This window comes from Cryptomeria japonica, chromosome 5 (assembly GCF_030272615.1).
Source record: "Cryptomeria japonica chromosome 5, Sugi_1.0, whole genome shotgun sequence".
NCBI classification, from domain to species: Eukaryota; Viridiplantae; Streptophyta; class Pinopsida; order Cupressales; family Cupressaceae; genus Cryptomeria; species Cryptomeria japonica.
In genome coordinates this window covers 178131929-178146591 of record NC_081409.1, presented here as the reverse complement: position 1 = coordinate 178146591, position 14663 = coordinate 178131929, and the positions used below count along the sequence as shown (strand labels likewise).

Below are 14663 nucleotides of genomic sequence, written 5' to 3'. Positions count from 1 at the left end.
CTATTATTTCAAAAACTTATCACAACAATTTCATACAAGTCTCCCTCCTCTCAAATGAGGGGGTCACCCCTTTATATAGGCCTCAAGCCATGATTACATGCAAAACCCTAATTAGGGTTTGACCTAAAGATTCTCCACTCAAGATGCAACAAGGTGGGAATCTCCAATTAATAACCCATCATGCCCATATACAATTAATTTCATCCCATTACAATTAATTACATTCCAGAAGTGTCCACTATGCAACGAATGTACCTTCATGCAAAAATCGCCCATGATGCCATAAATGCACCATCATCTTCTGAATGCGATGACTGCATGCAGACGGAATCTGTCATAATGCCATAAATGCGACAGCTGCATGCAGAAGGAATCTGTCATAATGCCATAAATGTGACGGATGCATGCAGAGAGATGCTTCATTAATTCAACATCCGTTGACTCGGCTGCCACTTGGCGAGAAAACCTTGGAGAGAGAAAACTTCAGGAGAGAAGAATTTGATCCATGAAGAATTTTTCTTGAAGTTTCTCGAACTCTCCTTGCTCTGGAGGAGATTTTCAACAATTCTCCACCATCTCCTGTTTTTTAGGAATTTCAACAATTTTAGGGTTTTGGTCTAGGAGAGAGAGAATTCTCTCACGTATCCATATCTTCAAAAATTTCTAAATTTGGAGGTCATTTGAGCCCTGAAAATGGATTTTTCAAATTTTTCCCTGGGGGGAAATTTCTTGTTCAGTTCATCCCTAATTCCTTCCTTGCCTTAGAAATTTTATCTTCAATTTATCCTTGGGTGTGATTTCTTGTTGTGGAGGAATTCTCCTTCGGAAAGAAATTTGTTCCTTACCCTAAGGAAGGAAATTCTTCATGCCTTAGCCAATTTTCATGATTTCCAAGAACTATGTCGTGAAGGAAGAAATTTCAAACACTTAGTCAATTTTTCACCTTCTTGGAATTTCTTCTTCTTGGGTGCAATTCCTCCCTGAGGAAGGAATTTTGACTTGGTGGAGGATTCAATGAAATTTGTGAATCCTCCAGGCCTCCTTCATGGTGGCGCCTGTCCTTCATCTTGGGTGGAATTTTGACTTGGTGGAGGATTCAGTGAATTTGTGAATCCTCCATGCCTCCTTGGTTTTGGCGCCTGTCCTTCATCTTGGGTGGAATTTTGACTTGGAGGAGGATTCAGTGAAATTTATGAATCCTCAATGAGCATATTGGTTTGGCACCCTCTTCAGTACCTGGGTGCTATTCCTTCCTGAAGGAGGAATTCATCATTTTGTGCGCTGTCCATGAGAGGACCATTTTGGCGCCTTCCTCCCTATTAGGGCGCAAGTTTGCCTATGGGAAGAAATCCTCAACCTTTTCAATTCTCCTTGCACATTTCATTTTGGCGCCCTTCTCAAGGCTAGGGCATATTTTTCATTGGGGGAAGGATTCTCGGAACTTGTCCATTTCTCCATGCACTTTCCACTCTGGCGCCCTCCACAAGGCTGGGGCGGAATTTTCACTTGGTCAAGGATTCTTATACCTTTTCCACCTCTCCTTGGAAAGTCAATTTTGGCACCCTTCTCAAGGGTGGGGCGGATTTTTCACTAGGGGAAGGATTCTTGGAACTTGTCCATTCCTCCATGCACTTTCCACTCTGGCGCCCTTGCTTGGCCTTGGGCGGAAATTTCCCCTAAGGAAGGAATGCATTGTTTTGTTTGTTGTCCATGAGCACATGACTTTAGTGCCCTCCCTCAGGTCTAGGCGCTATTTCTCTCTGTGGAAGGAATTCATTCCTTGTCCATCCTTCCTTGATCCCTCCAATTTGGCACCTTTCACCTCTTCTGGGCGCTAAAATGCCTTGGTCATGGATTCTCACATTTTCCATGCTATCCCTAGATATTTGGATTTAGCGCCCAACTGCATATCTAGGCGGAATTTTCACTCTAGCGTGGATTCACGGAATTTCCATCCTATCCTTGGACACTTGGATTTAGCGCCCAACTGCATACCTGGGTGGAATTTTCACTCAGGCATGGATTCTTGGAATTCATCATTCAATCTTCGAGACTTAGAATATTTCGACCTCCTTGTGATCTTGAAGTGTCTTCCTGAACTTGGGTGAATTTCTGAGCTTTCTATTTTAGGCATGGGCTTCCAACACTTAATCATTTCTGGCTTTCTCTGTCTGCTTTCTGACTTTCCGGAATGAGAGATATCTGCAAATGTCTGACCTTTGTCGCCTTGTCCGAATGATCCTGTCAGCATTGACTTTCCAAAAATAGAAACCTTCAAAGTGTCAGCGTTAGACCCTTAGACAGGGTGCAAGAATGACTTACTATAAATGGAAACTTACTAAAAATAGTAGGTTTGATTTTTGGCAAAATGACGACATTCCGGGACTCAAAAAAACCCTAAAAAATAGGAACTTTCTAAAAATAGAAAGTTGCTCTATTTTGGCTCAAATTTTACTGGGAGGTTCCTTTAAGGGTCTTGATTCCAGTCGTATGTTCATTTTTTCCAAACCCCTAACAGATACCCCTAAAATCTAGGACTAAAGGCAAAAACCCGAAAATTGATGAAACAAGCCCTAGACTTAACCATATTTGCTTATACAAAAAGTAGACTTGATCAAAATGAACCCCAAACACTCGCAGAACTTGAGGGAACTGACGAGACTGCTGCGAAAGGACCCAAAAAACAAAGCCAAAAGACCAGAAGGGCCTAAAAAGTAGGGGGTCCCCGTTTGCAATGGGATGATGTGTGAAAATGTCACAACAGGTCTCCGTGTATATATCTTGTGTTCAACTTGTGATGCATAATAGTTAGATTCATGTTAATGTTAATATGCAATTAATATGTTAATGAGATCAAGTTAAATGCTTATAATATAAAATTGAAAAAGTTAAAGTTTGTCATTATATTGATTCACTCCCCCCCTCCTCAGTATAACTATGTTCTCAACAACAAGTGCTTAGAAGGCTGAAAGAAACAGATGCATACATGTCCCCATTACACATACATGAATAATTTGATTTAGAGTAAGTGATACAAGAAGGATTCATCTTTATTGGTCATTGGAGATACCATTTCTAGGGATTTACTTGGATTGGTGACCTATATCCTCCCATGGAAACCCAACCTTTTGGTCAATGCTTACACATGCATTCTTAATTTGATTGAAAGAAAGTTCAAAATTTAAGAGTTTTATGGGAAAAAAAACTAGTTTTATGGTTTCTAGGGGGTTTTCAAAAAAAAAAATGTTATTTTTGAGCATAAGACTGCCAAAATTAAGTTGAAGTGGTTTTTCATATTCCTTATGGGGACAAGCCAAACTTTTGGTTTTGATTGCTAAATACCTGTATTTTTCACTTTATGATGCAAGAACGAATGAGTATAAACGAATTTAGGCCTATATAAAAATTATCTTGGGTTCATATTGTTGTTAGCAGCAAAAATCTTTTGGGGAAAAAACGGCAAACGAAAAGTAAAATATTTTTTTTGAAAAAAATGGAATTTAAACAGGAAAAAATTGGATTTAAGAAAACATAAAAATATGGAAAAACGGACCAAAAATTCTTGTTTTTGAAATTTAAAGGCATTTACACAACATAGAGATATAGAGAGCAAATAAAATTGAGATTTTTAGTCCATAAATTTTAGTATATAGATTTATGTTGTTTATATTCATATCACTGATAACATTGCATTGCACAAAACATACTTCAAAGTGCATATAACTAGAAGTCAACAGTTTACAAATTTTGTATTAAAGTCACCTCCTTCGCACTATCCATGGCCTCATACAAATGGCCCATGGGGGATTTCTTCCCATCAACTAGTCGCAAAAATTTAACACGAATGTCTGAGTCAACACACTCAAGAGTTAGATCCCAATTCCTTATCACACACCCTCATAGTAATCAAGTTTCTTATATGAAAGAGATCGTAATAACTAGTGGGGGTTTGGGAGTTGAGACCCCAATGGGGTTGATGGACAATTCCCCTTGTAGGGATTTGGGGGCAATGCCCTCAATGGGGTTGGGAGGAAATGTCCCTCATGGGGGTTTGGGGGCAACGCCCCCAATAGTTTGAGGGGTAGTGCCCCTCGTGGGGGTTTGGGGGAAACATCTCTAGTAGGGTTGAGGGGTAGTACCCCCTTGTGGGGTCTAAGGGTAGCACCCTTGGCGCATTTCCTATTGTAGTACAGGGTAAAGCTGTGGAGTAGAGCCTTGGCCACAAGGCCAATTAAGGCCTTTGAAATGACACAAAACTCTGAAGCAAAATTTTAAATCCATCAGGTTTGTTCATTGCAAAAGGCATTTAAACATTGTTGCAGACCATTTGGCTACTGAAGGTGTTCAATAAGATTTGATTATTGCTAAATATAGCCATAGAGGAAGTTCTTGGCCTATCTTAGGATTAAAGCTAGCTCTAAAGTTCCCTTCAATATTATATTTAAATTTTTGCTGTAATGTGATACATTTTGTTAAGGCATTATTGGCTAAGCACGAGGGAGATAGTTGGGAAATCTTATAAGGTTTAGTTTGGATGGTGACATATAGTCATGTTTTGAGGGTGACATATAGTCATGTTTCAAGGATGATTGGAGTGCTATTTAGTGCAATTAAGTTCCTTTGTAAGGTGGTGACAAAGGCATGGTTTCATATATGCCATGGTTTGGGAATAGAAACAATATCAAGGTGGTCTTTGTCAGTCATTGAGGAGCAGCCACATGAAGTACAAGGAGTTTAGTTTGCATGTGAGAGAATTTTGGTTAGGTGCTTGTAATGCATCTACACTTGCCAAGACCTTGCAACACTAGGTTCTGTCAAGGGGATCCTAGGAGATCAAGTTTTCTTGGTAGGGCATCACTCCAAGGTAGCAATACATGCATATTTCATAGCAAATCTTGTTTATTTCCTCCCAGACATGTCTATTGATTGTGAGTTCTTCAATTGTTCCTTCTAGACTAGTTTTCTAGGATGTCTATTCCTCTTGTAGGACTAGAGGAAGGCCAAGAGAAAACTCCCTCAGGTCTGGAGGATGAAGGCTTGGCCTTTACACTCCTTGTGTATTAAGGGTCAGAGTTTGTGTGGTCAGAGTTGAGGAATGAGGTTAGAATGCTGTAATGATTTCTGTGGAGACATTGGTAGAATCTTGTACCCAAAATTTGGGGAATCATTTTGCTGTACTGGAAATGCGTCCGACAATAGAAACTGCATGAAATATAGCTAAAGAATTATCATAATGTCAAAAACCAATGATAAAATTACATAAACAATACACCATTATCATGTACATTCAATTTCTATTGATTTTAATTTTTTTGTTAAAGCAATAAATTTGTATAGACAATAATTTCAATGTTTAAATTGAGAGTGGTCATCATTTGATTGAAGGAAACAATATTATTTTAAAAATTTATTTCTGCTGAATAAAGATTAAAAGAATGAATCTTTTTCAAACTTTGTTTGTAATGGCTACATTCATTTTCATTGTAGTAAATGGTTTTCATCAATGAACAAAATAAATGTGAGAATCTAGAGATATCAAAACATCACTGCTAATGTTTAGCAATATATAATGTGTTGGATAAATAGTTATAAAAATTGTTAGTTACAAGCAGGAAGGAGAAAATGAGAACTATTTAAGTTGATCTTGTCAAACTATCAACCTGGATAACAAGTCTTTTTTATGGTGGTGCAGGTTGAAAATGTGATTCATCAGATACACAAAATTTTTCCTGCTGATGGTCTGGTTCCTATTTATGTAAATCCTTATACTGGAAGAGCTTCCTCCAAGATTACTTTTGGGGCAATGGGTGATAGGTACTTCTTACTAATAGTTTGAATGTTGAATTACATAATATCTGAGCATATTTTATTAATTCTTGATTCATCAATTTCAAAACATGGTTGTACATTAGTAAATATATGTGCTTGCAATTATTCTCTAAAAATGTCACGTTCAAATGGAATGCTTTCAATCATATACCTGCAATTGTTTATGGCTTCAATCAACTATGCCATATCCAATTTCTTTTTCTCCAACCAGAGGTCACTAATCATGGAGACCTCATGGGGCCAATCCAATGTAAAAGAGTGGTATTTTTTGTACCACAAAGAATTGATACAATAAATCCTGACTACACGAAATGGTTGATTCAATCAATTGTGGATACCACACAGGGTTGATCCAAATTAGTCATGGATATTCCAAAGGGCTGCTATAGTAAATCACAGATACCTGTAATAACTGAAATAAACAAACTCACAAATAATAATAACTTTAACAATTGAGAAAATACAAGAACGACTTCCATAGCTTAAGGGAAAGACATAACAAGTTAAGAAAATTATCCTAGAATATAAAAAAATCCTGTACCGTGATACTAAAATAATGGCTTTATTAACCGTTGTTTCAAAGTAGATTGTACAATTAATCTCCATCCATCATCCTGTTAAGAACACAATCTTGTTCTCGCTTCAATATTTTAAACTATTTTTGAATGTGAGAGGTGAACTACTTGTACATGCAAATATTTTTTTCTTTTTTTGGTTATCTGTGGTAGATGGACCCATTTTCTGAAGTCAATCCTGGATTTTCAGTTATTTTTAATAGGAATATGACTGCATCCAAAGAGATTTTGAATATTTAAATTAATATAACGTGAAGAATATTTTGATAATAAAATTTGAAGATCCCTAGGTGATAATGAGGTGTAAAATATAGATATTAGCACAAGTTTGGCAGTATGAGTACATGATATAACTTCTCCTCAATTATGCTTTGTTTCTTTTTAGTTTATCTTTTGAAGAATTTTTCGTTTCTTTGAACTATTTGAAGCATTTATGTTGCTTTGTGTTATAAATCTGAGAATTTACTAATATTTTGCGTTGCTGCTTGGAAGCTTTTACGAATATCTGCTAAAGGTATGGATCCAGGGGAACAAAACTGAGGCTGTACAGCAGTACAGGTAGCTACAAAAATTCATTTAATTCCTGTAAATTTCCAAATAGAATTCTGAACATTAATTTTGGTTCTATCTAAAAGAAAAAATCTATGTAAGATACATATATAGATTTTGTCTAGTCTCTAAATAGAGAGATTGGCACAAACAACAAACGACTTGTCTATTTGTGGTGTGACAAGTGTGATTGTATATGTTCCACAAGATAGACACAATCTCAATACATATTCATAGACAGGATCGCATAGTTCCTCTTGGAAACAGACTTTTTGCAAACACACATTGACTGTAAAGGGAGAGGAATTGAAGGAAGGATTCCTCCTCTCCCACCCCAAAAATGTATGAATTTCTGGTCTGTGGCATGGTTCTCTAGGTTTTGGGAACCAATGATCATCAGCCATGGAGATTATTACAGAATGTGTCTGTTGAAGATGTATTTTTTGAATTCAATGCAGAGACATGTGGGAACAGTCCATGGAAGGATTAGCAAGCCTGATCAAGAAATCTACCCCATCCTCTTTTACTTACATTGCAGAACGCTCTGGTGGATCTTTAATGCATAAGGTAGGTTGACAATAAAATAAGCATGTTATGATGTCCTTGTAATTGTTGATAGAATATTATTTTAATCTTTTTTTTTTGCAATCAATTTTGTTAAACTGCAGATGGATGAGCTAGCTTGCTTTGCTCCTGGTATGCTTGCTTTAGGGGCTCAAGGATATGCTTCTGATAAATCAGTCAAGTATATGCAACTTGCAGAAGAGGTAGACACTTTGCAAAAACAAAAACTGACCTTTATCTTGAAATGCATTATTACATGTAGAATGCTGAAATGTATAATTTACCTTTTATCATTCCATAATCAGCTATGCACTAATAATTTTTAAAGGCACTCATAGACTACATTGCAGAATGTTTTTCTCCATATTCTCATTACTTAAGATTGCATATATAGGCAAAAGTCTTGCAATGTCACTTAGTGTTCCTAGTTGTGTACCTGCTTTAAATTTATCTTTATCTAGCCTTTACAGCTGTTCTAGCTTTCAATCTACTTTTTAATTAATTCTTCTCAACTCTTCATAGCCGTTCCAGCTGTCCACCTACATTTTCATTTATTTTTCTGCCCTCTTCATCCATCAACTACTGTTTATGTAGCTGCCTAGAGAGCTATCTTACTTTTACCATTTGCAAGTGGACTATAGTTAACTTTCTACATACATGGAGTGTTCTCATTATTTTCTCTCTACTGAGAGGAGATTGTCCCCAATTTTGCCAGCTAAACTTGAACTACCTTGTACCTGCAAAGATGAGCCATGTGAAATAGAAGTGGACAGGATGTGAAGAGCATGTAAACCTCAAACCATGACGAGGGAGTTCCCAAATGGGTATAATCTAAACATTTAAGGGGAGGAGTTTGATCACCTAGAATTTATCAATCTGGGCAACTGAAATGCTTTGTTGATGTCAATGAGATGCTTTTATGAGGATCCAAGCTCCATAATTTGATGAGTTACATGAAAAACCTTTGTATTAAGGATATGTTCTTGTATCAAGCAAAGTTGCATGGACACAGATATGGATACAAATACAGATACAGTATTGGATATGGATATAGCCATTTTTTAAGACCCCCAATATGGATACGGTTGGATACGACATTCATATAAAACACACAGAGGAGATTTTCATTACTTCAAAAGCAATATAGACACATAATTGCTACATAAATAATTATAAGTTGATTTAACAATTTACGATATGCAAAAATAGTAGCTGAAGAAAAACATTTCATTTATCTTTCTCATTTGGTGTAGGTTTTGTTTATAGTTTATACTTTATACCAATATTTTTATTTTTTTTAAATGCATGAATGAAGTTTTTTAAATTAAATTTAGTAAGAGTTATGTCAAATTTTTTAAAAATCAAATCACATAGTATCCAGCATGATTGGCTTTTTTGGGCACGCATCGGTACAGTTCGGATACATATCTGAACATTATCGGATATGTATCCGAGCTTTATCGGATACATATCTGTTTTGGATACTGGGATACGCGCGCCCAGGGAGGGACAAAGGAGTTTCCGGCTACTCTGGTATCAAGGTTATCATTGGATTTGGTGTTTGGAACTTGATCATAATAAGAGTTGCTGAAAACAAAGCCAGTAGAACATGCCTTGCTTAAGAGCAGAATGTATGGGAGATAATGAAACAAGGGGAGACGATGTCAATGCTGAAGCTGTAAAGAGTATGTGAGCAAGCTCTTTTAGAATTGGGACCTGGTATCAACTGAGGAATGGGACGAGCAATGTGGAATTTATTGGTAGTTTATGTTGAGGCCGACTTTGCAAGGTCGTTTTGATTTTCTTTGAGCCGAACTGAGTTTTCTTTTGCAGCAGGTTGGTATTAATATGAAGGACCTGTGCTTGAAAGAGTATCCTTGTTTTTGGTTAACGATTTGCATTAGCAAATTGGGCACTTCTGAGACAGAAAACTCAGAGGTCCTAGGTAGGTAGGACAGTCTTCCTCTACCACACTTAATATTTTTTCATTTGCTTTGGTCAAACTATTCCATCTAAGCAGCGTAGCTGTGCAGGTGGAGGCAAATTGGTGGGCTGCACATATTCTGAAAGAATGCACCTCAGATATCAGGAGATTCACATAGGGACGAGTCTTCCCAAAGTGGCGATATGAATGCCTCCTTTGTTGTGTGTCTAGACTCTAGAGACACCAGCAAAGTGGGAATCAATTTCCAGGAAGCAAGAAGAGCATGCTTAATCTGCATGCATCAGCTGGAGGGATCAATTTAATTGGTGAAGGGAGTCGAAGATCTGTTCATTAACATTAGTGTTTGAGTCATATTTCTGAGCGGTTTCCCAAGTCTTTGAACATGGTTATCATAGACATTAATCTGAGAATCGTTCCTGCATATCATTTTTGTGAATTGCCATAGACATTACTCTGTGAAGTTACCTGTGAATTCTGTATCTAAGTGTTTGAATAACAGAAAAAAACTGTTATATCTTGATTGGATTGAATTAGTACAATTGTCATTTGTCAGACTGTTATATCTTGATTGGATTGAATTAGTACAATCGTCATTTGTCATGCTGCTGTTAAGTTCTTTGCAAATCTGAATACAAAGTTCTGGAAAGTTTTTCTTGTGAGATATTTTAGAAAGTTTTTTTCTTGTGTGGGGGATATTACGATATCTTCAGGAAAAGTAGTTGTTCAACTTGGAAAGGAGCTCAGTTGGAAGCTACAAAAGATGCTCTTAAAAATATTAAAGCAAATTCATTCAATAAACAGGGCCAAAAGAACTTGCCTTTTACAAAGGAAGCACCAAGTTGACCAAACAAAAAAACGTTGAGGGAACTGCATAACTCCATAAATAAATCTTTTTTCATATCTTAATGATAATGACTGCTCAGTTTCATACTCCTTTAGTGTCATGCAGTCTCATAAAGAAAAGGTAGATTTTTCAAACACACTCTTACAAATGTTACAAATTACTCTTCCCTTAAAAGGTTGATAATTCAAGGTATTATGGGCTCCCTTCCTAACATGAGAAAATGATTAACGTTACAAATCACATCTAGCATGTCCTTTGCAAGGGTGTCTGAACCATAAATTTTTGTAACTCTTGCATTAGCAACTGCTCCTGTATTCTGAAGTTTGTGAAGCGTCCCCCTTCTCCAAAAAGAACTTCAATTTATTAGCATCTGACTTTTAGTTGTAACATTTTAATTGTTTTATTTTGCTTGTGGTAGATGATGGGAAGAGCTACCACCCTCAAAACAGTATAAGATAGAAACAACAGAAACCAATTGACAAACATAAGCCAAATTCCACACCTTAGCTAGCATCGTGCAAATTGTGGAAACACTGATAGGCCACATAGAATTAGCTTGAGCATACATTACTGTTTTGATTTATTTCTTTTGATCTAGTATAACATTTGAATTGAAATTTGTCGTGCCACATAGGCACAACACAAGTTGGACAGTTTTAACGTTTTCTTATATTAATATACACAAAACACATATACATATAAGATGCAAATCCATTTCTAAAAGCATAAGGTATAGATCTATTTATAAAGCTTGGGTGTGTTCCATAGAGCTTAGAGCACATACACATTATTCCATGCAATATGTTTGATAGGAAATTTGAGCCACTTGGGTGATATATGTATATGCGTACATGTATATCATATATCTATGTGTATGTTATAAGGTTGTAATGGTGAAATTCACATTCCAACGTCAAATCCAATTCGGTCTCCTTCAATGAAATGTTTGAATACTCCCACATCAACAAATAGCACTGCCATGCTAAGTTTGGCTCATGATCTAATGTTGACCCAAGCTCTTTGGAATCTTGGATTATTTAATTAATCTAGATTATATATGTGTGTGTACCGTAATATATACATGCATACATATTTGTGCACCATTCATAAAATATTGCAATTATTCAAATGTAGGAACTCACTACTTCTAATTTTATTGGCAAACATGCAACCTAACTAGAGTCTAAGTGAGAGTGTGTGTTGATTCCATCGTGACAGGTTGCCTCCACCGGTTAGAACCTTATCTACAATTATACACTCTCTCCAACCTGAGGAGTGTCAATAGTTCCTAACACATTATGGTAATAGAAAATATAATTAGTCATCACCATCATTCTTAATTATGCTTCAAAATACACTTAGCATGATCAAATTGTCTTGCCGAATTGGTTGCTATCAAACAATTAATATGGTAATTTGATATTTAAATTAGGCAAATTAAATGGGATGCAATAACAACCATTATATTGCGAAAATTGTTGTGTGATGTTGGATGACTAATTGGCTGTGTGATGTTGGATGACTAATTGGCTGGATCAGTCTCATGAAATTATAGCAGATGAATGAGCCAAAAATAATGATTCTTGATTGCGTTTTTGGTGTGGAAGTGGTATTGATCATAGGCATGGACAAACTAGCAATCTGGAAGTGCCAGTAGAGTTGTCGTCATAGATACACTAAGTTGGGAGCAAGTGCATGCGAGTTTGTGTGGGTATTGGGTTTGTATGGATCACAAGGGAACCTAAGGACTTTGAATAAAACCATGCAACTGTTGGGGTTGTCGACTCATGACATCATTGAGAGTAGACTATAAGCATGGGTGATGGAAATCAGTTGGTTTAGATGTGAGAATATGAATTGGGTTTTGTGGAGTAAAGCGACCAAGAGTTTTGCAGGGCTGCCTAGTGCTTGAATATGAAAATGTCTACATAGGAGTCAACAGAAAATCGATGTCACATCTCTTGGTGAATCTTGGATTGGATCGAGGATATGAACCTAGTGACAATGTTACTACAGCAGGGTGCCCAAGAAAAAGTGGACTCAGAACTAGGAGAGTCACTTCATTAGTTGGACTTGGTGACAGACAAATCTTAAGTTAAGGACTAAAAGAATTGAGAAGCTTATTGAGTTAGAAAGGTTTTGGATGGACGTGGTACAAAGTGGATAAGATCTACAACAGTCTAGGAACTAACTTGAAAGGTTTGGCGAGGTGCAGCAGACAGAAGCAGTCCCTCCTTCCCAAGAATGTGTTCAATTACTTTCAGATTTTTAGAGGTCCAAAGACTCCAAACTTTAGCAGAACATCCCCTAGTGTGTTCTAGATGAGCATTTTTATATTCGAGACCCCACCAGATAACTTGAAAGACAAAAACATGTTATTTTTTGTTTGAAATCACCTTATTTCATTTAGTCAACTCTCTTGCATACATCCAGGCCTTATATTTAGAACTGAAAATAGGGGAGCCAAATGATTTAAAGTTTAAACAAAACATTCCACAAGTGCAATCTAGACCATTGAAGGCTTATTTTGTAGAATACTTGCCAAATTGTGTCTAAAAGGTTGTATCCAAGGCTCATCTAGTTAATGACAGTATTCTCTTAACAAGCAGCATGACACCTTGCCTAAACAATTTTTAAGATCCAATCCCCTCAAGTTTTCTAGGCTTGGTATAGAGATTCCAAGCAACAACATGCCTTTTCTTTGTTACCTTTTCCATTTGACCAGAAAAACTTTTAGTCAACATAATTCATTTTATTGAAGTGAGAAGATACTAGCCAAGAAGAGAAATACATAGTGTATGAGGAACACCCTTTGACAAACTTTGAACCAACCTAATAGAGAGAGTACATGTCCTTAGCCACTTACTAATCTTTGTCATTACCCACCTCCACATTTCTTTGAAGGATGGGTTAAGGGCAAAAGGAATCCCAATGTACCTAATTATTTTATTAGGACTGACTCAATTCTTTGTCAACCAGTCAATTAGGGGGTTTTCTTTTCAGCTAAGTATATTAGATTTTATGATCAAATTTCAAGCCAAAAGTGATACAATAAACATCCAATGTTTTGCTGAGATTAGCTAAGCTTTCTTCATCCAACTTAGAGAATAATGTTGTATCACTAGCAAATTGTAGTTGTAACAGTGAATCCTCACTAGGCAAAGTAAGTCCTTTCATATGGGGACCAATGGAACAATCTCTCAACAAATGATGAACAACTTTCACTGCAAGCACAAACCTATGCAAATGGAATGATGAACATAATTTAACATTAACGCATAATTGTGGCAAAGGCATCCTTGAATAGAATATTGACAAATTTACAAAAGGCTTCTCCAAAGCTCAAAGATTTCAATACGAAACAAATAAAAGATTATTTAATTTAGTTAGAAGCCTTCTCAAAGTCAGAGAGACCCATACATACCTTTTGCTTTTACATAGTGGCCCAATGCATTCCCTTCTACCTCGTCAAAAGATTATCCAAGATATATCTCCCTTCTACAAAGCCAATCTGTATTGGATGACAACTTTTTACCTTCTTGGCCAAAATCTTGTAAGAAACATTTACTAGAGTTGTGTGTATATTTCCCCATTTGGGAAAAATCTACTTCTTTTGGGTAACAATTTGATCACCGTTTTATTAATGTCATTGCCTAGGGAGCTAGATGAAATTGCCTTTTTATACACATCAAGCAAATAGTAACCTATTAAATTTTTGTTTTCCTTACAAAATTCTACAAGAACCCATCAATGCTAGTAGCCTTTTCATTGCTCGTGGAGCTCATTAAATCCTATATCTTATCAACATAAATACTATTGTCAAGAACAACAATCTACTTTCAATCAAAGCTTACATGGGAGTACTTTAGCAATGTCTCTAGCTTTGAAGGTGTCTTGTCTAGAATCCTTGAAAGAAAAGAGATCATCATAAAAAGATTGAAAAGTTTTCCTCATCTCATAATCTTCTTGCACTAGCAACCCACAATGCCAATAGCTGAAAATTTTCTATACTATCCTTAGCCTTAAAGAATTTGGAAAAATATTTAGTACCTTTACCCCCCAATTGGAGCCAATTCATTATTGATATAATTTAGCACCTCTAGCTTTGTAGAATTGATCACATCTAAAGTTTTGTTTTATTCCCCATAGCATGCTTTGGAGGCTTTCATCAAAAGGAGCTGCTTGAAGTTTGCATTCAACTCCTATTAGGTCTTCTTGCAAACCAAAAAATTTCACAAACTTGTCAGATGCATACTATCCCTAGAAATCTTAGACTCTGAAGCGAATTTACCAAAACTTAGGGTCCTAATATTGAGCAATGTATTATTGCAGCGTCGTTTAAAATGAGAAACATTCA

General features: G+C 36.4%; 1 protein-coding gene across 1 annotated transcript in view; it reads left to right on the top strand.

Annotated features, from left to right (window-relative positions):
• Window positions 1-14663, top strand: part of LOC131073311 (mannosyl-oligosaccharide 1,2-alpha-mannosidase MNS1) — a 114149-nt gene that overhangs the window by 86834 nt on the left and 12652 nt on the right. Inside the window, exons 8-11 of the mRNA XM_058009720.2 lie at window positions 5693-5814; window positions 6897-6962; window positions 7412-7520; window positions 7622-7720. Coding sequence (XP_057865703.2) covers window positions 5693-5814; window positions 6897-6962; window positions 7412-7520; window positions 7622-7720 — 396 coding nt within the window. The remainder of the gene's footprint in view (window positions 1-5692; window positions 5815-6896; window positions 6963-7411; window positions 7521-7621; window positions 7721-14663) is intronic.